This window comes from Gymnoscopelus microlampas (assembly GCF_963454915.1).
Source record: "Gymnoscopelus microlampas genome assembly, chromosome: 6".
NCBI lineage: Eukaryota > Metazoa > Chordata > Actinopteri > Myctophiformes > Myctophidae > Gymnoscopelus > Gymnoscopelus microlampas.
The window spans coordinates 51361791-51386164 of NC_139943.1; the positions used below are offsets into that span (position 1 = coordinate 51361791).

General features: G+C 41.1%; 1 protein-coding gene across 1 annotated transcript in view; it reads right to left on the reverse strand.

The window, feature by feature from the left end:
• LOC311048065 (uncharacterized protein) overlaps positions 1-24374 on the reverse strand; it is a 57951-nt gene that overhangs the window by 12750 nt on the left and 20827 nt on the right. Inside the window, exons 23-39 of the mRNA XM_084061085.1 lie at positions 24183-24362; positions 22776-23018; positions 21604-21760; positions 18724-18852; positions 17949-18099; positions 17495-17538; positions 15360-15563; positions 6793-15048; positions 6133-6311; positions 5061-5232; positions 4693-4934; positions 3939-4122; positions 2685-2871; positions 1399-1574; positions 619-688; positions 311-444; positions 136-167 (exon numbers count right to left, since the gene is read on the reverse strand). Of these exons, the coding sequence (XP_083917211.1) occupies positions 136-167; positions 311-444; positions 619-688; positions 1399-1574; positions 2685-2871; positions 3939-4122; positions 4693-4934; positions 5061-5232; positions 6133-6311; positions 6793-15048; positions 15360-15563; positions 17495-17538; positions 17949-18099; positions 18724-18852; positions 21604-21760; positions 22776-23018; positions 24183-24362 (10740 nt within the window). The remainder of the gene's footprint in view (positions 1-135; positions 168-310; positions 445-618; positions 689-1398; positions 1575-2684; positions 2872-3938; positions 4123-4692; positions 4935-5060; positions 5233-6132; positions 6312-6792; positions 15049-15359; positions 15564-17494; positions 17539-17948; positions 18100-18723; positions 18853-21603; positions 21761-22775; positions 23019-24182; positions 24363-24374) is intronic.

Genomic DNA, 24374 nt, shown 5'->3' on the forward strand with positions numbered 1-24374 from the left:
TAGCGCCACCTAGAGTCTATCTGTGCACGTCCCTGAAGGTTGAGGTTGAAGCAGAAGGTCCTATATTGTGATATATATTGTGAACCATAGCAGACACCATGAGGTGAAGTAGGCTTGGTAAACTGAATACTGTACCTCTTTAGGTTTTCCATCAGGTCCAGTGCAACCTTAAACAGAGACAAAGATGAAAGAGAAACAAATGATTCGCTTGAGTTTTTACTAGAACTTCATTTGATATTACTTTTCTCTTAGAAAGATGATGGTGCAACAAAGTTTCACAGAATGTGCATAAATGATGCCATGTTCTCACAGGTAGAAACACAGGAGTCAGAGTTTGAACGGAACAGGGTTTTCCCCTCAGGACAGAAACAGCCCTCCACAAAACCATCACAACCGTCCAGCTCCTGTTGTCCCTCACACGCTTTCAGAAACTTCTCATTGTACCTAAGTATTAAGAAAATACATTACAGTCCAAGAAATGCAGACTGTAGTAACAAATACATTGGGAACTAATTAAAAAATAATATATATATTACTTTATAGTGCTGATAATATCATAATCCAGTCAAATAACTGAATTTCTTTGACTCCTTAAATGAGTAACAAGTTGATCATTACCTTGCATTACATGTTGGTGAAACAGCGGGGCCACAAGGCTGGTAAACCTGGTCCTTTGGACATTTATATTCTGCAATAAGAGGGGACATTAAAACAATCTGAATTGAGATCCAGTAAGCCAACACAATAGGCTCTATGCACAGCAGCCATTTTGGAGAGAAATTGGGCCTCTTCTTACTTCCTTCACAGGTGTTACCAATTAGGGTTGTCCGATATTGGCTTTTTTACCGATAACCGATATACCGATATTGTCCAACTCTTAATTACCGATACCGATATCAACCGATACCGATATATGCGGGGATTATTGTGATTAGGGTAAGCTCAAATTTCATATCACACACACCATATACAGTAAGAACTCCTGTAACTTATTTATAAGGCAAAAAAAAAAAACGATACCGATATTTTCCCGATATCAATTTTTATGCTAATATCGGCCGATAATATCGGGAGGCCGATAATATCGGACATCCCTATTACCAATGATACTAATGAAGGCTCTGTGTCTTCAGAGTCAGGGTGTTGATATTGTGCATTTTAAAAAGGTGTGTTACGGGTCCATTTGGTTCCATTTGTACACTCTCAGAGTTATGGGGGTCCTTGAAATTAAAAGTTTGAGAACCACTGTGCTACTTGAAATTGAACAAAGCCTTCATTAGTGTCATTGGCAAAACCTGTGAAGGAAGTAAGAAGAGGCCCAATTTGTTTCCAATATGGCTGCTGTGCATAGAGCCTATTTAAAGACCCGCATGAAATCAAATAACCAAGACTTCATACCACATATTCCATTGGTCGCCACTCTCCAGTCTATGCAGATGGATGCTTCAGCACACCTGCGTGCGTACGTCTCCAGACTGGAGCAGCCCATCCTCTTGTTGGTGTAGCACACGTCGTACTTGCAGGCGTCGTAGAATGGCTTTGGCGGGATTACTTTGTGGCATTTCTCAAACACACTTTAAAAACGTGGAGAGAAGAGCACGGTGTCATCCATCCAGGTGGATTTTGGTGGAAAAAGTACCCAAATGTTTTACTTAAGTAAAAGTATCAATACTGCAATGTAGAAGTACAAGTAAGAGTCCGGAATTCAAAATGTTACTTGAGTTAAAGTACAAAAGTATTGGCATCAAAATGTACTTAAAGTACCAAAAGTAAAAGTACTCGAATGTTTGAAAATAGCCTATGTATACAATAGGGCTAAAGTGGTTAACGTATGTTTCATAATTTATATCTAACAAGAAAGAAATGACTTGAAGTCATATTCTACCAGGTGCTCTGTGTGTGTGTGTGTGTGTGTGTGTGTGTGTGTGTGTGTGTGTGTGTGTGTGTGTGTGTGTGTGTGTGTGTGTGTGTGTGTGTGTGTGTGTGTTTCTTTTCATAGACCTGATTACTTGTTTTTCGGATTGCTTGTTTCTCGCCAAACCTGGCAACATATATACGACGGTAAACGCTGATAATGTTTTGTGACACCACACGGGTCTTCCCAGCAATAGCAAAGATGAAAGTCAGTGTGAACATGGCCAAATAATAACTTAATAGCCAAACTAGGTCTAATGAAGCACGCTAGCATTTAGGCTAACTCTTGCTAACTAACTGTTGCCTAAGGCTGCAGTGCAACTTGCACTGTCTGTGTGAATGAGGGGAGCGGAGGGCAGTTACTGCAGAGGACGGGCCGTCTCCCCATTGGCTTAAAGGACGGACCGACGGGGAAGTGTCCCCCATTGGCTTAAAGGAGTGAAGGACAGCCAGGACAGCCAATGACGAATAGGTGTCGCTTACGTGTCGCTGATGATGATGTCTCTGTCTCTCTGTAGACTCAGGCGCTCTTCGAGCACCTGGTAAAAAGTAACTAGTAACTAAAGTTGTCAAATAATTGTAGTGGAGTAAAAGTACAATATTTGCCTCAGAGATTTAGTGGAGTAGAAGTAAAAGTATACACAATTGGAAATACTCCAGCAAAGTAAAAGTACCTCAACATTGTACTTAAGCACAGTACTTAAGTAAATGCGCTTAGTTACTTTACACCACGTTTACATGACCTTGTTTGTTACACTGTTGTCTCTTACCTGCTAGTAATGACTTCACACACATCAGCTTCACAGGTCGGTGATGGTGTAGGTGGTTCTGGGGGAGGTCTACAATATGGCTTCTTTGGATCCTCTACGTGCCACTCATGTGCCATTTCACGACAAGCGGGATGGGTCTTTCCGTTTGGTAACCTGCAGTCATTTTTCTTGTTGTTGTCACAGAATCCTTTTAAAAGGGAAATATTTAACAACATGTGTTAATAATGTTACTATTATAAAATTACACTTTCACACTTCAAAATTGAAATATCGGGCCCTATTTTGCGTGTTTTAAAGGGACATTTCGCTGATTTTGCATCAAACCCCTATTTTTATCTATAGGTCTAGGACCCATAAACATGATCCTGGTGTGTTTTTTGTGTTTTATCTGTATTTTTAGATTTGTATCCATATCCTCAGAGACTATGAGTCATTTGACTCATAGTCTCTTTATCTCACCTTATTTCCTGACTACTATGTAGACCACACCCCCACGCAGCCTCCCCTCCCCACAAGGAAGGGCAGTGCCCCAAAGCATTATGGTCATTGTAGCATTGCAGCAGTCCAGTCAAACCCCAGTCAAACACACAGACTTCTATATTTTTCTGGCCATAGGGTGCACATTTCAAATTTTGCTACTGTTATCTACTACAAATAGTATTAACATTGAGTGACTGTAAGTTCTTCCAGGGGTGAAATGCTCCTTTAAGTACCAGGTCTGATCATTCAATTTAAGACCTGGAAGGCGTGCCCAATGCTGTTTGGCCACTCAAAACAGTTAAACAGCATTGGCCACGCCTCCAAGTCTTCAGTTAAGCCATAAGACCTGGTCCAGACACGCAACATAGGGCCCATAATATCTAATGTCATGACGGCCTTTCCAATTCCTATCAAACTAGACCATACCCGTCGGGGGATATGAGCACCCAAAGTGCGTCATGGTCCGCTTGTTTCACGGATGGTCCGCTCGTTTCACGGATGTGGCAACACCGGCGCACATGATTTGGCAACCCGGGAGCCAGCAAACACAAAAAACGCTAATAAACAGCTGACATTTGGGGAAAGAGAAAACGGGGCTTCGGTTGTTCCGTGCACATGGTAATGGTCAATGGCTCTGTGCAAATGCAGATCAATTGCACACAGCCACTGAGGAGAACCCGGCAGAAGAGATTTTGGCCTCACCACACTACAGACACACTAACAGACAAACAGAGGTTTCTCAAATTATAGGATGATGAATGATGATCATCTCACCACATTGTCCCTCTGTGTTGCGGTTGAAGAGGTTATAAGGCAGGTCCACGCTGAACATCCACCCTTTGAACACCACAGTGGCCTTGATCGCAGGGATTTTCAACCTCATCTCAATCCCACTGCTCGTTATCGTAAAGTCATCGTTAGAAAAGGTTGGAGTTTTACGCTTGCCATTGACCAGCACCTGGAATTTGCAAATAAATAATCAAATATCAGATATTTTCGGTAAAAGATTAATTTGGGCTTGTTCAAAAATAGCAGATCTACAAGCTCATAGCGCGACACCGAGTGCCGCGCTCTGAGCTTGTAGATCTGCTATTTTTGAAAAAAACTTGAACATGATATATTCAAATCTTTGCTTCTGGGGGTCCCTGTAACAAAAATATTTTTAGATGAGGGGGTCCACGGACAAATTCATATCATTTTGGGGGTCGTTGACATGAAAAATGTTTGAGAACCACTGATATTATAGCAACATGAGTAAAAAAACAAACAAAAAAAGTAGAATCCCCCAGAAGAAGATTGATCGAAAAATATATATATTCAAAGATTTCCACGATTTAAAAAAAAAGCTGATCTACAAGCTCATAACTCGGTGCCGCGCTGTGAGCTTGTATATCTGCTATTTTTGAAAATCTAAAAATGACCCACAGATGCGTTCCCAGTCTTAATGGCCTCATTATATTGAGAATGGCGACACATTACATACAGCTGTCACCAGAATTGAAATTGAAATGACATAATATATAGTTACCATGTTCACGGTGGGGTTTCTCTCTTGCCGAAGGGTAATCTCGTGTGTTTTGTAATGCACCGTCATGCCGCGTATGGACGATACGAATCCACCTAAATCACAGTTCTCGTTGTCGATAAGAATGGTGAAATTGTATTTTGGAAGAATCTCTTTAACCAAGACATAGGTGCAATTTCCCTGGAAACTGTAGTATTGACCGTCAAATGTGACATAATGAGGATCGCCCCAGCCATAGCACACACCTGAAAAATGAAATAATGGCATAAAGGATCATGTTACAAACAAATATAGCCTGTCACTAACTAAGTGAGAAAATGTCTTGAATTTAGATTTATTTTGAATGAAGTTTAGTGGCGATTTCAACTTACATTTACACTCATATTGGAAACAGCAGCCATTCTGATCATAAACCTTAACCGGTCGGAAATTATTTCCACATGCAGGTTTAATCAGCGCCGGACAGGGAAGATATTCTGTAATGACTTTACCACTCTTGCATGTTTGAGTGGTACATTTGCCGGACTTCCAGACATCACCATGCTATTAGGAGTACAGAGACAGACATGTTGAACACTTGGGAGCATACCTGAATATAACCCAACTCCCCAACCCTAACCTGTATCATGTAATGAACATTGGGGGCGGACCTGAATATAACCCAACTCTCCAACCCTAACCTGTATCGTGTACAATACGCTGATATTCTTCTTGCAACTTAAAGGAGTAGTTCACCCTAAAAATGACTTATTCTATATCAATTACAAACCGCATAAAGCCTTGAATTCATGGATATTCTTTTGTTTTCTTGTCGCATTCCTAAGCCAATAATAATCAATAATTTGATGACGGGTCTCCTACTAAGCAGCCACCCAGTCAGAAGAAAGTAAGAGTAAGCAGCATAACATTGTCATTATAATAACTGAATTCATTATTTTGGAGAAGTAAACTTTGTGTCTACTAACCTCTGACCTACAGAACTAGGCTGGTTCAGAGATCTATAGTTTGCTACCATGTGTTGTTGTCGTCGGTACAATAGATATCAGAGCAGATTCATAGATTGGTGGTTCATGAATAGAATGAGAATGAGAGTCTCATGGGTGTTTTACATAATATAAAAGGCTGGTTGTGTTCAGCAGTTTTGAGACAAACCGTTTGTACCAGTGTCACGTCTTCATCGCTGCGACAATTAATATAATCCTTAAAGCTGTATGTCTTATGTGTATTGGTTTCTGACTCTTTATTTCTGAGGTTATACCAACAAAGTAAACAATAAAATAATCCATGTATTTTAAGTGTATCATGTCATGTGGATGGTAATAGTGCTCCCACTGTTTCTGCTGAAGCGTCTCTGACTGAATTGTGTTAAATCTACACTTTGTGTAACGTTGTCACAATTTGTGGAAAGCTTTGCTGTTTGCATGCGACCATGTTGAATTGTACCTTTCGTGGTGGCTCAAGATGGATGCAGTCTGTGGATGGTAGGGGTGTGGTGGTGCTGATTACAGGAACAGTGGTGGTGTACTGGCACGGCCTGGCCTGCTTCTCCACCTTACAGGAGGAGCTGCAGAATGCAGTGAAGCACCAGCCTGCTCCGTCAGTCTGGTTATACATGAAAGTACCTGAGAGTGGTGAAAAGGTCACCTTAGATCATCGTCACATGTACCGTATGGGTCACAATTTATTTGAGCTTGATGAGAATCTAGGAATATAATTAACGTTTAATTGGTCTTAAGGCTTAATTAAATGGTCGGTCTCTGGTGGTCGTTCAGAGACTGACTGTCCTCGCTACTCCTACCCGCCTGTGAGCACTCATCCTGGGCATGTAACAGTGACACAACGTCCTAAACTTATGAAATACTTGATAACACTTGGTTAAGTCATAGTGACCTCACCATTAGTTAGTGAATAATGATGAGTTCATGATAAATTCTCGATGAATTAATGTATGAGGTCATCATTAATTAATCAGTAATTAAGTGTTAATTACGTGTATAAATTTGAATTATCAAGTAAAATGTGACCATTGTATGCACTGGAAAATACTTAAGAGCATAACATGAATAACATTTAATGAAGAAATAACTATTGTGTCTAACTTACCAGGGGAGAAATACTGATCTTTGTATTTGCAGGAACATACTGTTGTTAAGGGCTGTGTTGGTGTTTGTGATGGTGTTATAGTAGGCTTTCCTGTGGTTGTTATTGTAGGCTTTTCTGTGGTTGTCGTAGGCGTTTTTGTCGTTGCCTTTGGAGTGGTTGGCTTTTCTGTGGTTGTTATTGTAGGCTTTTCTGTGGTTTTCATTGTAGGCTTTTCTGTTGTTGCTTTTGTAGTGGTCGTAGGCTTTTCTGTGGTTGTGGTAGGCTTTTCTGTGGTTGTGGTAGGCTTTTCTGTCGTAGGCGTGTTTGTCGTTGCCTTTGGAGTGGTTGTCGGCTTTTCTGTGGTTGTGGTAGGCTTTTCTGTGGTTTTTATTGTAGCCTTTTCTGTTGTTGCTTTTGTAGTGGTCGTAGGCTTTTCTGTGGTTGTGGTAGGCTTTTCTGTGGTTGTTATTGTAGGCTTTTCTGTGGTTTTTATTGTAGGCTTTTCTGTTGTTGCTTTTGTAGTGGTCGTAGGCTTTTCTGTGGTTGTGGTAGACTTTTCTGTGGTTGTTATTGTAGGCTTTTCTGTGGTTGTTATTGTAGGCTTGTCTGTGGTTGTCGTAGGCGTGTTTGTCGTTGCCTTTGGAGTGGTTGTCGGCTTTTCTGTGGTTGTGGTAGGCTTTTCTGTGGTTTTTATTGTAGCCTTTTCTGTTGTTGCTTTTGTAGTGGTCGTAGGCTTTTCTGTGGTTGTGGTAGGCTTTTCTGTGGTTGTTATTGTAGGCTTTTCTGTGGTTTTTATTGTAGGCTTTTCTGTGGTTGTTATTGAAGCCTTTTCTGTGGTTTTTATTGTAGCCTTTTCTGTTGTTGCTTTTGTAGTGGTCGTAGGCTTTTCTGTGGTTGTGGTAGGCTTTTCTGTGGTTGTTATTGTAGGCTTTTCTGTGTTTTTTGTTGTAGGCTTTTCTGTTGTGGCTTTTGTAGTGGTCGTAGGCTTTTCTGTGGTCGTTATTGCAGGCTTTTCTGTGGTTGTTTTTACGATAGTAGTTGCAGCTGTGGTAGAGACGCATGTGTCAATACAACATTTGACTCGTATTTCGTAGTCAAAGCAAACAGGTGGTGAACCTTGGTCCTGGCCTTTACAAATCAGTCCAGCTGTTGGGTCACATGTAACTTTTTGTCCTACCTGAGACAAAGACTTATCTTTGTATTGTTTGGCACGGCACTCAATTTCTAAAGGTTTGGTACAAACGCTCAAGTCAAGATTCTTTATATCTTTTATGCTTTCAGTTTCGTCATCATCACCATTTGAAGGGTAATGGTTACTTGTCCAATCTGACCATTTACACACATGGCAGGTTGTAGACTTTTCAGTGGTTTGTATTGCAGGCTTTTCTGTTATTATAATTGTAGTCTTTTCTTTGGTTGTTATTGTAGGCGTTTCTGTGGTTGTTATTGTAAGCTTTTCTGTGGTTGTTATTGTAGGCTTTTTTGTGGTTGTTATTGTAGGCTTTTCTGTGGTTGTCGTAGGCGTTTTTGTCGTTGCCTTTGGAGTGGTTGTCGGCTTTTCTGTGGTTGTGGTAGGCTTTTCTGTGGTTTTTATTGTAGCCTTTTCTGTTGTTGCTTTTGTAGTGGTCGTAGAATTTTCTGTGGTTGTGGTAGGCTTTTCTGTGGTTGTGGTAGACTTTTCTGTGGTTGTGGTAGGCTTTTCTGTGGTTGTTATTGTAGGCTTTTCTGTGGTTTTTATTGTAGGCTTTTCTGTTGTTGCTTTTGTAGTGGTCGTAGGCTTTTCTGTGGTTGTGGTAGACTTTTCTGTGGTTGTGGTAGGCTTTTCTGTGGTTGTTATTGTAGGCTTTTCTGTGGTTGTCGTAGGCGTGTTTGTCGTTGCCTTTGGAGTGGTTGTCGGCTTTTCTGTGGTTGTGGTAGGCTTTTCTGTGGTTTTTATTGTAGCCTTTTCTGTTGTTGCTTTTGTAGTGGTGGTAGGCTTTTCTGTGGTTGTGGTAGACTTTTCTGTGGTTGTGGTAGGCTTTTCTGTGGTTGTGGTAGGCTTTTCTGTGGTTGTTATTGTAGGATTTTCTGTGGTTTTTATTGTAGGCTTTTCTGTTGTTGCTTTTGTAGTGGTCGTAGGCTTTTCTGTGGTTGTGGTAGGCTTTTCTGTGGTTGTGGTAGGCTTTTCTGTGGTTGTTATTGTAGTCTTTTCTGTGGTTTTTATTGTAGGCTTTTCTGTTGTTGCTTTTGTAGTGGTCGTAGGCTTTTCTGTGGTTGTTATTGTAGGCTTTTCTGTGGTTTTTATTGTAGGCTTTTCTGTTGTGGCTTTTGTAGTTGTCGTAGGATTTTTTGTGGTCGTTATTGCATGCTTTTCTGTGGTTGTTTTTACGATAGTAGTTGCAGCTGTGGTAGAGACGCACGTGTCAATGCAACATTTGACTCGTATTTCGTAGTCAAGGCAAACAGGTGGTAAACCTTGGTCCTGGCCTTTACAAATCAGTCCAACTTTTGGGTCACATGTAACTTTTTGTCCTACCTGAGCCAAAGACTTATCTTTGTATTGTTTGGCACGGCACTCAATTTCTAAAGCTTTGGTACAAACGCTCAAGTCAAGATTCTTTATATCTTTTATGCTTTCAGTTTCGTCATCATCACCACTTGAAGGGTAATGGTTACTTGTCCAATCTGACCATTTACACACATGGCAGGTTGGAGCCTTTTCAGTGGTTGTTATTGTAGGCTTTTTTGTGGTTGTTATTGTAGGCTTTTCTGTGGTTGTCGTAGGCGTTTTTGTCGTTGCCTTTGGAGTGGTTGTCGGCTTTTCTGTGGTTGTGGTAAGCTTTTCTGTGGTTTTTATTGTAGCCTTTTCTGTTGTTGCTTTTGTAGTGGTCGTAGGCTTTTCTGTGGTTGTGGTAGGCTTTTCTGTGGTTGTGGTAGGCTTTTCTGTGGTTGTTATTGTAGGCTTATATGTGGTTTTTATTGTAGGCTTTTCTGTTGTTGCTGTTGTAGTGGTCGTAGGCTTTTCTGTGGTTGTGGTAGTCTTTTCTGTGGTTGTTATTGTAGGCTTTTCTGTGGTTTTTATTGTAGGCTTTTCTGTTGTGGCTTTTGTTGTGGTCGTAGGCTTTTCTGTGGTCGTTATTGCAGGCTTTTCTGTGGTTGTTTTAACGATAGTAGTTGCAGCTGTGGTAGAGACGCATGTGTCAATGCAACATTTGACTCGTATTTCGTAGTCAAGGCAAACAGGTGGTAAACCTTGGTCCTGGCCTTTACAAATCAGTCCAACTGTTGGGTCACATGTAACTTTTTGTCCTACCTGAGCCAAAGACTTATCTTTGTATTGTTTGGCACGGCACTCAATTTCTAATGGTTTGGTACAAACGCTCAAGTCAAGATTCTTTATATCTTTTATGCTTTCAGTTTCGTCATCATCACCACTTGAAGGGTAATGGTTACTTGTCCAATCTGACCATTTACACACATGGCAGGTTGTAGACTTTTCAGTGGTTTGTATTGCAGGCTTTTCTGTTATTATCTTTTCTGTGGTTGTTATTGTAGGCGTTTGTGTGGTTGTTATTGTAAGCTTTTCTGTGGTTGTTATTGTAGGCTTTTCTGTAGTTGTCGTAGGCATTTTTGTCGTTGCCTTTGGAGTGGTTGTCGGCTTTTCTGTGGTTGTGGTAGGCTTTTCTGTGGTTTTTATTGTAGCCTTTTCTGTTGTTGCTTTTGTAGTGGTCGTAGGCTTTTCTGTGGTTGTGGTAGGCTTTTCTGTGGTTGTGGTAGGATTTTCTGTGGGTGTGGTAGGCTTTTCTGTGGTTGTGGTAGGCTTTTCTGTGGTTGTTATTGTAGGCTTTTCTGTGGTTTTTATTGTAGGCTTTTCTGTTGTTGCTTTTGTAGTGGTCGTAGGCTTTTCTGTGGTTGTGGTAGGCTTTTCTGTGGTTTTTATTGTAGGCTTTTCTGTTGTGGCTTTTGTAGTGGTCGTAGGCTTTTCTGTGGTCGTTATTGCAGGCTTTTCTGTGGTTGTTTTTACGATAGTAGTTGCAGCTGTGGTAGAAACGCATGTGTCAATGCAACATTTGACTCGTATTTCGTAGTCAAGGCAAACAGGTGGTAAACCTTGGTCCTGGCCTTTACAAATCAGTCCAACTGTTGGGTCACATGTAACTTTTTGTCCTACCTGAGCCAAAGACTTATCTTTGTATTGTTTGGCACGGCACTCAATTTCTAAAGGTTTGGTACAAACGCTCAAGTCAAGACTCTTTATATCTTTTATGCTTTCAGTTTCGTCATCATCACCATTTGAAGGGTAATGGTTACTTGTCCAATCTGACCATTTACACACATGGCAGGTTGTAGACTTTTCAGTGGTTTGTATTGCAGGCTTTTCTGTTATTATCTTTTCTGTGGTTGTTATTGTAGGCGTTTCTGTGGTTGTTATTGTAAGCTTTTCTGTGGTTGTTATTGTAGGCTTTTTTGTGGTTGTTATTGTAGGCTTTTCTGTGGTTGTCGTAGGCATTTTTGTCGTTTTCTTTGGAGTGGTTGTCGGCTTTTCTGTGGTTGTGGTAGGCTTTTCTGTGGTTTTTATTGTAGCCTTTTCTGTTGTTGCTTTTGTAGTGGTCGTAGGCTTTTCTGTGGTTGTGGTAGGCTTTTCTGTGGTTGTGGTAGGCTTTTCTGTGGTTGCTATTGTAGGCTTTTCTGTGGTCGTTATTGCAGTCTTTTCTGTGGTTGTTTTTACGATAGTAGTTGCAGCTGTGGTAGAGACGCATGTGTCAATGCAACATTTGACTCGTATTTCGTAGTCAAGGCAAACAGGTGGTAAACCTTGGTCCTGGCCTTTACAAATCAGTCCAACTGTTGGGTCACATGTAACTTTTTGTTCTACCTGAGCCAAAGACTTATCTTTGTATTGTTTGGCACGGCACTCAATTTCTAAAGCTTTGGTACAAACGCTCAAGTCAAGATTCTTTATATCTTTTATGCTTTCAGTTTCGTCATCATCACCACTTGAAGGGTAATGGTTACTTGTCCAATCTGACCATTTACACACATGGCAGGTTGGAGCCTTTTCAGTGGTTGTTATTGTAGGCTTTTTTGTGGTTGTTATTGTAGGCCTTTCTGTGGTTGTCGTAGGCGTTTTTGTCGTTGCCTTTGGAGTGGTTGTCGGCTTTTCTGTGGTTGTGGTAGGCTTTTCTGTGGTTTTTATTGTAGCCTTTTCTGTTGTTGCTTTTGTAGTGGTCGTAGGCTTTTCTGTGGTTGTGGTAGGCTTTTCTGTGGTTGTGGTAGGCTTTTCTGTGGTTGTTATTGTAGGCTTTTCCGTGGTTTCTATTGTAGGCTTTTCTGTTGTTGCTTTTGTTGTGGTTGTAGGCTTTTCTGTGGTCGTTATTGCAGGCTTTTCTGTGGTTGTTTTTACGATAGTAGTTGCAGCTGTGGTAGAAACGCATGTGTCAATGCAACATTTGACTCGTATTTCGTAGTCAAGGCAAACAGGTGGTAAACCTTGGTCCTGGCCTTTACAAATCAGTCCAACTGTTGGGTCACATGTAACTTTTTGTCCTACCTGAGCCAAAGACTTATCTTTGTATTGTTTGGCACGGCACTCAATTTCTAAAGGCTTGGTACAAACGCTCAAGTCAAGATTCTTTATATCTTTTATGCTTTCAGTTTCGTCATTATCACCACTTGAAGGGTAATGGTTACTTGTCCAATCTGACCATTTACACACATGGCAGGTTGGAGCCTTTTCAGTGGTTGTTATTGTAGGCTTTTTTGTGGTTGTTATTGTAGGCTTTTCTTTGGTTGTCGTAGGCGTTTTTGTCGTTGCCTTTGGAGTTGTTGTCGGCCTTTCTGTGGTTGTGGTAGGCTTTTCTGTGGTCTTTATTGTAGCCTTTTCTGTTGTTTCTTTTGTAGTGGTCGTAGGCTTTTCTGTGGTTATGGTAGGCTTTTCTGTGGTTGTGGTAGGCTTTTCTGTGGTTGTGGTAGGTTTTTCTGTGGTTGTTATTGTAGGCTTTTCTGTGGTTTTTATTGTAGGCTTTTCTGTTGTGGCTTTTGTAGTGGTCGTAGGCTTTTCTGTGGTCGTTATTGCAGGCTTTTCTGTGGTTGTTTTTAAGATAGTAGTTGCAGCTGTGGTAGAGACGCATGTGTCAATGCAACATTTGACTCGTATTTCGTAGTCAAGGCAAACAGGTGGTAAACCTTGGTCCTGGCCTTTACAAATCAGTCCAACTGTTGGGTCACATGTAAGTTTTTGTCCTACCTGAGCCAAAGACTTATCTTTGTATTGTTTGGCACGGCACTCAATTTCTAAAGGTTTGGTACAAACGCTCAAGTCAAGATTCTTTATATCTTTTATGCTTTCAGTTTCGTCATCATCACCACTTGAAGGGTAATGGTTACTTGTCCAATCTGACCATTTACACACATGGCAGGTTGGAGCCTTTTCAGTGGTTGTTATTGTGGGCTTTTTTGTGGTTGTTATTGTAGGCTTTTCTGTGGTTGTCGTAGGCGTTTTTGTCGTTGCCTTTGGAGTGGTTGTCGGCTTTTCTGTGGTTGTGGTAGGCTTTTCTGTGGTTTTTATTGTAGCCTTTTCTGTTGTTGCTTTTGTAGTGGTCGTAGGCTTTTCTGTGGTTGTGGTAGGCTTTTCTGTGGTTGTGGTAGACTTTTCTGTGGTTGTGGTAGGCTTTTCTGTGGTTGTTATTGTAGGCTTTTCTGTGGTTTTTATTGTAGCCTTTTCTGTTGTTGCTTTTGTAGTGGTCGTAGGCTTTTCTGTGGTTGTGGTAGGCTTTTCTGTGGTTGTTATTGTAGGCTTTTCTGTGGTTTTTATTGTAGGCTTTTCTGTTGTTGCTTTTGTAGTGGTCGTAGGCTTTTCTGTGGTTGTGGTAGGCTTTTCTGTGGTTGTGGTAGGCTTTTCTGTGGTTGTTATTGTAGGCTTTTCTGTGGTTTTTATTGTAGGCTTTTCTGTTGTGGCTTTTGTTGTGGTCGTAGGCTTTTCTGTGGTCGTTATTGCAGGCTTTTCTGTGGTTGTTTTAACGATAGTAGTTGCAGCTGTGGTAGAGACGCATGTGTCAATGCAACATTTGACTCGTATTTCGTAGTCAAGGCAAACAGGTGGTAAACCTTGGTCCTGGCCTTTACAAATCAGTCCAACTGTTGGGTCACATGTAACTTTTTGTCCTACCTGAGCCAAAGACTTATCTTTGTATTGTTTGGCACGGCACTCAATTTCTAAAGGTTTGGTACAAACGCTCAAGTCAAGATTCTTTATATCTTTTATGCTTTCAGTTTCGTCATCATCACCACTTGAAGGGTAATGGTTACTTGTCCAATCTGACCATTTACACATATGGCAGGTTGTAGACTTTTCAGTGGTTTGTATTGCAGGCTTTTCTGTTATTATCTTTTCTGTGGTTGTTATTGTAGGCTTTTCTGTAGTTGTCGTAGGCGTTTTTGTCGTTGCCTTTGGAGTGGTTGTCGGCTTTTCTGTGGTTGTGGTAGGCTTTTCTGTGGTTTTTATTGTAGCCTTTTCTGTTGTTGCTTTTGTAGTGGTCGTAGGCATTTCTGTGGTTGTGGCAGGCTTTTCTGTGGTTGTGGTAGGCTTTTCTGTGGTTGTGGTAGGCTTTTCTGTGGTTGTGGTAGACTTTTCTGTGGTTGTTATTGTAGTCTTTTCTGTGGTTTTTATTGTAGGCTTTTCTGTTGTTACTTTTGTAGTGGTCGTAGGCTTTTCTGTGGTTGTGGTAGGCTTTTCTGTGGTTGTTATTGTAGGCTTTTCTGTGGTTTTTATTGTAGGCTTTTTTGTTGTGGCTTTTGTAGTGGTCGTAGGCTTTTCTGTGGTCGTTATTGCAGCCTTTTCTGTGGTTGTTTTTACGATAGTAGTTGCAGCTGTGGTAGAAACGCATGTGTCAATGCAACATTTGACTCGTATTTCGTAGTCAAGGCAAACAGGTGGTAAACCTTGGTCCTGGCCTTTACAAATCAGTCCAACTGTTGGGTCACATGTAACTTTTTGTCCTACCTGAGCCAAAGACTTATCTTTGTATTGTTTGGCACGGCACTCAATTTCTAAAGGTTTGGTACAAACGCTCAAGTCAAGATTCTTTATATCTTTTATGCTTTCAGTTTCGTCATCATCACCACTTGAAGGGTAATGGTTACTTGTCCAATCTGACCATTTACACACATGGCAGGTTGTGGTTGGCTGCACTGTTGTAGAAGTAGGGGTAGTGTTAGTAGTGGTCGTAAGCTTTTCTGTAGTAGGCTTTTCCGTAGTTGAGGTGGGTTTTAGTGTAGTTGGAATGGTTGTAGGTTTTTCTGTGGATTACAAAAGGAGCAAGGGTGATAAGCTCGTCTTCATTTGGTCAGCTGTCATATCAGCCCTATGGTCTATAAGGCAGCTAACCAATCAGCAGCAGCTAAAGCCATATCAGCCAGTAGCACTGTGTTAATTATTTAACATTGGTTCGTCACGGCAACCACATTCATTGTATGAATGTTAGATGTCACAATCAGATTCTGAATGACACAGGCTGAGCTCAAGAGAATAAATCATCAAAGTATTTGAAAAGGAACATTGATAAATGAAAATCAATTGATATAACAGACGTCAATTTTAAGTTACTCACCAGTTGTGGAAAATACAAAGGGTGTTGTAGTTTGGGGGGTTGTAGTTGTAGTCGGGCCTGTAGTTGTGGCACAAGGCTCGATGACCCTGGAAATGGTTCCATTTTCTTTGCAAACAGCCTTTATGCAGCTTCCGTCTCCATCGTGGGTGTGGTAGATCGTTTCTCCATAATCGTATAGTTTTCCTTGGTAGGTGCAATCGCAAGCTAGAACAGAGACACATATCCAGTTATGACTGTGGTGTGACTCGGACAGACAAGCCCTAAATGAAAGTGCGTTATAAGTTTGCAGCGTCTGTATTCGTCTGTTCTCTCGTGTGGCGTGAGCTAGAGATGACCATGTCGTCAAAGTAGCACTGCACTGCCCTCTAGTGGGTAGACAGGGTTTCTTTCGGGGTTTTTTAGACAGGGTAACCATTCTAGGTTCCCATTATTACAGAACCAATCATCACAAAGCACACACTCACACTTTGCAGAGAATGCCTTTTTTGGGGCCTTTTTTAAAGCCACGCCCCCTTTCCCCAGGAGATTTCATATGAAACCTGGTTTAAGGATCTGCTGGCTGCCCCCCAAACACATGATCTAAGTTTAATGATCTACTGGCTGCCCCCCAATGACATGATCTAAGTTTAATGATCTACTGGCTGCCCCCTAAAGACATGATTTAAGTTTAATGATCTACTGGCTGCCCCCTAAAGATTTAAGTTTAATGATTACTGGCTGCCCCCTAAAGTTATGATTTAAGTTTAATGATCTACTGGCTGCCCCCTAAAGATTTAAGTTTAATGATTTACTGGCTGCCCCCCAAAGATAAGATTTAAGTTTAATGATTTACTGGCTGCCCCCCGAAGACATAATTTAAAGGGTCTACACCATGAATTAAAAAAAATAATAATAATAATTAATATCATTGTTTATGTCCCTCAAACGATACAAAAGGTTTGAGCCTAAATCAAGCCTCAGATATACTCATTCCAACTAACTTCTCTCTGGCTTATAAAGCACTTTCACCTGCAATACCACATTGTCCTATTTGGCACGGGGCACTATTGAGCCAGTTTTTATGCATGTTATCTCCTGGTTCTGTGTGGAAAAAGTTTTTTTTTTAAATAAGAAAAAAATAAGAAATACATATTTATTTATTTTTTAAGATTTTTTTTATTTTTTATTTTGGTTGGAACTGAAAAACGGGAGGAATTGTTCACGCAAGTGACATCACTTTTGGGACCAAATCAGTTTGGCCTGTTTTTAGACCAATTTACAGAAAACCCCAGATTTGCTGTGAAAGCCTGAGTGTTCAAACTGGGGTATTTTTGAGGTTAGAAGAGAGGTAGGGGAGACCAAAAACACACAAAAAAGAAGAAAAATGTAACATTCATGGTGTAGACCCTTTAAGTTTAATGATCTACTGGCTGGCCCCCAAAGACATGATTTAAGTTTAATGATCTACTGGCTGCCCCCCAAAGAGATGATTTAAGTTTAATGATCTACTGGCTGGCCCCCAAAGAGATGATTTAAGTTTAATGATCTGCTGGCTGCCAACCAAAGACATGATTTAAGTTTAATGATCTACTGGCTGCCCCCCAAAGATATGATTTAAGTTTAATGATCTACTGGCTGCCCCCCAAAGATATGATTTAAGTTTAATGATCTACTGGCTGCCCCCCAAAGATATGATTTAAGTTTAATGATCTATTGGCTGCCCCCCAAAGAGATGATTTAAGTTTAATGATCTATTGGCTGCCCCCCAAAGAGATGATTTAAGTTTAATGATCTGCTGGCTGTCCCTCAAAGACATGATTTAAGTTTAATGATCGACAGGCTGCCCCTCAAAGAGATGATTTAAGTTTAATGATCTGCTGGCTGTCCCTCAAAGACATGATTTAAGTTTAATGATCGACAGGCCGCCCCTTAAAGACATGATTTAAGTTTTGGGTCAAAAAAGGACAAAGGTCAAGGTCACAATGAGGGTCAAGGTCAAAATTACCTCATCAGTCATATCTCGGGTAAACAGATGGAACAAGACGTGTGGGTGTAGACATATTTGACACATGTGCAAATATGCAGGGACAAAAACACCCCCAAAGGAATGGGGACGAAATTATTATTATTATTAATATTATTATTATTATACTCACCCTTGATATTGTAGTAGCAATTGCGCTTTGCTGATGAACAGCGACTAAAAAAAACAAAGCAGAAACATTTGTGTTGTTTGGCATCAAATATCAAAAGTGGTTTTGTAATTTTATGATATTAACAGTTTTTCTTTTAGAACAGTTTAAGAGATAAGTTCACCGCCAAAATGACTTTTTTTCTATGGATTAGTCACCCCATGGAGACTTGAATTCATGGATATTCTTTTGTTTTTGTCTCATTCCTAAACCAATAATTTGGTAGGAGACACAAAGAGTCTCCTTTGTGTCTCCTACGGGAACCGCTGCCTACCGGTCCGCTGGTCATCAAATTATTGTCTTGTGACAATGTGACAAAAAACAAAAAGATATCCATGAATTCAAGTGACTAATCCATAGGGAAAAAAGTTTTTTTTGGGGGGTGAACTATATCCCTTTAAGTACATTTTTCAAGTACCATGTGTAACAGTTCATCTCTGAGGGCATGGATTCTCCTTCCTTGTAATGCTGTCCTTCTCCGTCGTAACATCCACAGCCCTTCTCTGCAACACACTGCATGCTGCTCTCTTCCAGATAAGCTCGTTGAGGAGGACATGTGGGATAGCAGCCTTTAGAACAAACACGGTTCATTCCAGTCAGACCACAGAACAGATAGAGGCTCAGGCTCATATATCAGTATTGATTTTGACAGCACATTTTGATTTAGTTTTAGTCTTTTGAATACAATTTTGTTTTAGTCATATTTTAGTACATCTGAAATGTTTTATTTCTTGTCAAGTTTTAGTCGACTAAATCTACAGTTGATTTAGTCGACTAAAATGTATTTTGGCGGTGCCTTGATGGCGTCGTAATGGCTGATTTTACACCTGGTTGCATGTTGAAAATAGCAGATCTACAAGCTCACAACGCGTCGCAGTGCGACGCGTTGTGAGCTTGTAGATCTGCTATTTTCAGAGCGCAAAACACCCGAGTGCAACCAAACATTAAACGACTTGTACTTAGTTCTACTGGATCTCTTCTACTGGATCTCTTCTCCACTAGTCCCACCCTAAAATTTTAGTCTAGTGTTCATTTGTTGACAAAATTGTCAATATATTTATATTTAGTCTTAGTTTTTATTTTGTTTTTGTCAGTGAAAAAAGGTATTGACCAACAGTGTTTTGTCATAGTTTTAGTCAACAAAATCAACACTGATATGTATATACTACAGTATATGGATGTGTTGTGTATACCCTCTAGAGCTGGGATCAGATTGGAGCATACTCCTGAAGGGTTCCTGCATGTCTTCATGCATGGTTTTCCACAAGGCTGGTAATGCCATTCACATCCTCCAGTTGGGTTGTAATAGTCACAGAACAGAGCTACATAGAAAAGGAAAAAAACAAGTGAACTAGAAAAAGTGCTCCTCAGAGCACAGGTCTCCGCCAGGTCAGGTACGTTATTCTGGCCTCCTGGTGGCGCTATAATAGGCCAATGTGAAAAGGGTGCCATTTATTCTATAGGTCTTTCACGGCAATCAGAAACTGCATTCATGATTTGAGGCATTTTGTTCCAAAAATGTGTTTTGCTAAAATTAGACCTGCTGGTGGCGCTATAACAGGCCAATGTGAAAAGCGTGGCATTTCTTCCTCAACATAGTGTGAATGTGCGTTCAAAGTTTCATCGTAATCGGACGCTGCATTCATGATTTGCGGCATTTTGTTCAAAACGGGCCACTCCTGCAAACATTACATGTCAATGTTAGCCAATCAGGATGGCATATGAAAAATCAAACAGATCCGTCTTGATCACATGACTATAGAGATCATGTGTACCGATTTGCGTGAAATTTGGATCAAATATGAAGGCTTAATATAAAAAAATGTGTTTTACATAAGTCTGCCTCCTGGTGGCGCTATAAAAGGCAAATGTGAAAAATGCAGGGCAAAGGTTTGTCCTTGGCCTCTAGAGAGTGTGCATACAAAGTTTTACACTGATCGGTGCAGTTATAGGTAAAAACACGAATCGGCCAGTTACAGCGCCACCATGAGGCTGATTTGAACATTTTCAAATGGCATTTCTTCCTCAACCTAATGGGAATGTGTGTGCAAAATTTCACGGAAATTGCATGCTGTGTTCATGATTTGAGGCATTTTATTCAAAACAGAGTACTCCTGCAAACTTTGAAAGACAATTTTTGCCAATCAGGATGGAATATGAAAAATCTGAAATGAGCCGTTTCTTTTAATGACTATAGAGATACTGTGTACCGATTTGGGGGATTTTTGGCCAAAATTTGTAGGAGTACTGTTCAAAAATGTGTTTTGCACAAATCGGCCTCCTGGTGGCGCTATAAAAGGCCCATGTGAAAAATTTGGAGCAGAGGTTCGGCTTTGGCATCCAGGGACTGTGTGTGCACAGTTTCGCTGCGATCAAGCCAACGGTGCCAGAGATTAGCTGTACACAGACAAGACAGAATGACACACACACACACACACACACACACACACACACACACGGACGGACGGACGGACGGACGGTAAAACATACTCTCTCGCCATGCCTTTCGGCCTGGCGGAGACAATAAGATGATGAACGATCAACCAGCCAGCCAGCCGTTCACACCAACAATACTAACGAATGAAGAAAAGTTATAACTATACTGCCCTACAAAGCTAGAGTGCAGTAACTACGAAGAAAAACCCTGATAAATTGGTTTAAAAGTGTTTCAACTGGTCAGCCAAATGAGATATCAGCATATAAGTGATATTATACTAAATGCACATCTGTTCTTGAGGTAATTGTTTATCCCCCCAAAACGCTAATTTGACCTTTGGGATACACAAATAAGTCGGTGTGTCCAAAAACGTAGTTTTCTACACTGATGAATGATATCTATATTGATAATGATGTGAGCAATCTACACACAAAGAATACTAACTATGAAGATAACTATAATGATAATGATGGGATCATCTAAGTGATGAATGATAAGTATAACTACAAAAAGAGCACAGGTTTCCGCCAGGTCAGGTAGGTTAGTGTGGGCCAGCAGTGTTCGGAATTCGCCAATCAGGCTGGAATATGAAAAATCTTAGCGTGATTTTGCGTGATGTTTGGTAACTAGGTACACGAGTAATATAAAAAAAAATGTTGTGCAAAAATCAGCCTCCTGGTGGCGCTATAATAGGGTAATGTAAAATGGTGGCATTTGTTCCTCAACGTAGCGTGAATGTGCGTGCAAAGTTTCCCCGCAATCGGTCTCTGCGTTCATGATTTGCGGCATTTTGTTCAAAACGGGCTACTCCTGCAAACTTTAGATGTTAATCTTAGCCAATCAGGATGGAATATGAAAAATCAAGCAGAACCTTCTTGATCACATGACTATAGAAATCATATCTACCGATTTGCATGACATTTTGATCAAATCTGAAGGAGTAATATCCAAAAATTAGTTTTACATAAGTCGGCCTCCTGGTGGCGCTATAAAAGGCAGATGTGAAAAATGCAGGGCAAAGGTTTTTCCTTGGTCTCTAGCGAGTGCGCATTCAAAGTTTTACATAGATCGGTGCAGTTATAGGTAAAAACATTAATCTGCCTTTTATAGCACCACCATGAGGCTGATTTGAACATTTTCAAGTGGCATTTCTTCCTCGGCCTAGTGAGAATGTGCGTGCAAAGTTTCACGGTAATTGCACTTTGTGTTCATGATTTGAGGCATTTTGTTCAAAACGTAGCATGTCTGCAAACTTTGGAAGCCATTTTTAGGATGGAATATGAAACATCTGAAAGACCTGTTTGGTCTTTTTTTTAGCAAAAATCGGCCTCCTGGTGGCGCTATAACAGGTCCAAGTGAAACACTTGGGGCAGAGGTTCTGCTCGGGCATCCAGGGAGTGTGTGTGCACAGTTTTGCTGCGATCAAGCCAGCGGTGCCGGAGATTAGCTGTACGCAGACAGAATGACACACGGACGGACAGACGGACGGACGGACAGGGTGCAAACCACACTCTCGCCATGCCTTTCGGCCTGGCGGAGACAATAATGTGAGCATCTACACTGAGCATGTAATTTCCAAAATCCTCCAGTGGTGTTAATTCATTTTTCATTATTATCAGCTAAATCAGAGACTCACGGCATATCTTGGGCGTCCTCCATCTCACACAGGCTCCAGCCTCGTTACAGGCCGCTGCGTAAGCCGCTACGGCCGTACAGAAGCACTCACAATCCCCCCCGCTGTTACAGGCACACGAGTCTCTCACACAGGCGTCATGGAACTTTTTGGGATCCACCTTTTCACACAGGAAAATGTATGACAATGATATTATATCAGAAAAGTACAAGAGGCAATTTGACAAATTGTTAGTAACTCATTCACTGCAAGGACAATTTTGATGACTTTTTTCCAAAGGCCCAGGCTGCCAAGGACAACATTTACGACTTTTTGTGTTTTTTTGTGTTTCCATTAGATGGCGCTCTTTGCTATCACATGAGTGACCATTTCATCCCCAGATGCACGCAGAACCAGAAGATCACGTGATCCCAAGATTTACTGCTTCATTCACTTCCTGGTTAACGTATTTGGGAAATCGCCTGTATCTCGCCTCCTGTGTTTTACTATGTATTTTTGACGAGACATGCTATTTTCAACGGCCTATAACAAGCGAACGGGGGGTCGCGATGACATTTTCCCCCCTCTTTCGCGGAAGCACAGTCAAACCCCCCTTGATTAGCAAGGATCAGGGGATCCATCATACTGGAGATAAATATTCTGTGACTTGACTACTTAAAAAGGTAAGAAAATCGAAAAATCGCTGGCAGTGGATGATTTATTTATGTATTTATTCTGGCAGTGAATGAGTTAACTAAATTGGCTTGACAACACATGCTTTAGAACAGTGGTTTTCAACTAGTGGTCCGGGGACCACCAATGGTCCTTGAGGGAGTACCAGGGGGTCCCCAGCGAAATTAGTTAACATAGCGTCACAATACTTTTTAACCACTTAGCTTTGGCTATTCAAAAATAACAGATCTACGCTATGAGCTTGTAGATCTGCTATTTTTGAAAAATCTTGAAAATGTGTGCATATCTTTGAATACATTTATTATAAGAGAACATTTTTAACTCAAATCTTTGCTTCTGGGGGGGGTCCCTTAGCACAAAACATTTTCAGATGGGGGTTCGCGGCCAAACGTATATCAATTTAGGGGTCCTTGGCATGAAAACGGTTGAAAACCACTGCTTTATAAAGTTTGTTCAGAACATTTTGACACAGTGTCTTATTGTGGGCGGTTCGTTCTTCGTACCTTAGGATGGCACGCGGCGAACACGCGGCTGTTGATGACGCTGCAGTGCTTGACGGCCCAGGCCTGTCTGTGGGAGTACGCCGAGCAGGGGCTCTTCGCGAGCTGTGCGTCGGGGCAGCCGCCGGGCGACACTTTCCAGCTGTTTCCGAACTCCAGAGCGTCGACCACGACTTCTTTGCTCCTGGTGGTGAAATCGTTCCTGGCGTTTCCGTCGTAGTTCCCGCACAGGCCACACAGTTTTCCCTACAGGCGCATTACATCATCATGGGAACATTATGACAAACACATGATTATGACGACAACATTATTAACAAACATTATGCCACATCAAGGTTGGATTATTCTTAGAGACGATAGAGCAGTGGTGGAAAGTAAATAAGTACATTTACTTAAGTACTGTACTTTAAGTACAATTTTGAATGCATGTTTGTACTTTACTGGAGTATTTCCAATTTTCAGTACTTTTACTCCACTACATCTCAGAGGCAAATATTGTACTTTTACTCCACTACAATTATTTGAAACTTTTGTTACTAGTTACTTTTCAGATATAAATTATGATATTATAAAACATTCATTAACCACTTTAGCCCTATTTTATACCTAGTCTATTCGAAAATAGCCGATCTACAAGCTCACAACGCGTCGCATCGTGACACGTTGTGAGCTTGTAGATCTGCTATTTTCAAACATTTCAGTACTTTTACTTTTGGTACTTTAAGTACATTTTCATAGCAATACTTTTGTACTTCTACTCAAGTAAATTTTGAATTCCGGACTTTTACTAAGTTGTAACAGAGTACTTCTACATTGCAGTATTGATACTTTTACTTAAGTAAAACATTTGAGTACTTTTTCCACCACTGCTGTAGAGTCTCCTGTGCAGCTGTGAACGCTGGACCCTGAAGCCTGCCCTACAGACGACCCTGGGTGGGGTGCTACACCAGAATGGGACTCCCTCCGGTGGGTGTGTTTTTGAGGTTAGGTCAAGGCAGTGGTTCAGGACCCATTTTTATGGGTCGCGACTCGCAAGTATATATCCCTTTTCTTACTTCTTATTTAAAAACAAAATATTAAGATTGATTTTTTTTAGCCAACACATGGGGATCGATCACAAGGGCATCCCACATCTGCCTAATGTACAATGTATTAAAGAAAGATGCAGGGGTGGGAAGTAGTGGTGAGCTAGACAGAATGTATGGAGAATGGAGATGCCACCGGAAGGGGGTAATGTCTGCATTCCGACATCTCACTACTCCGACTAGTGGCTTCCGCGTGCGGTTAGGGTTAGGGTTAGGTATAGGGTTAGTTAACGTCGGAAAGGCGACATGTCGGAAAGGCGACATGTAACCCACCGGAAGAATTGTCAAAGCAAGACCTAAATAGAAAGAACGCTCACTCACTCACCTTGAACTTGGAGCTGAGTTTGATCGCTAGTCTTGTCTTCTTGTCCCAGATGAGAATGAGTCCAATCTTGGTCTCAACCACCAGATACAAACCAATGCTGTAGACCCGATAGGGGACGACTTCTCCTTTGCTTGGTTTGGTGACTTGGACTTTTTCGTCACGCAGATGAAGTTCGTAGTCCTTAAAAAGAAA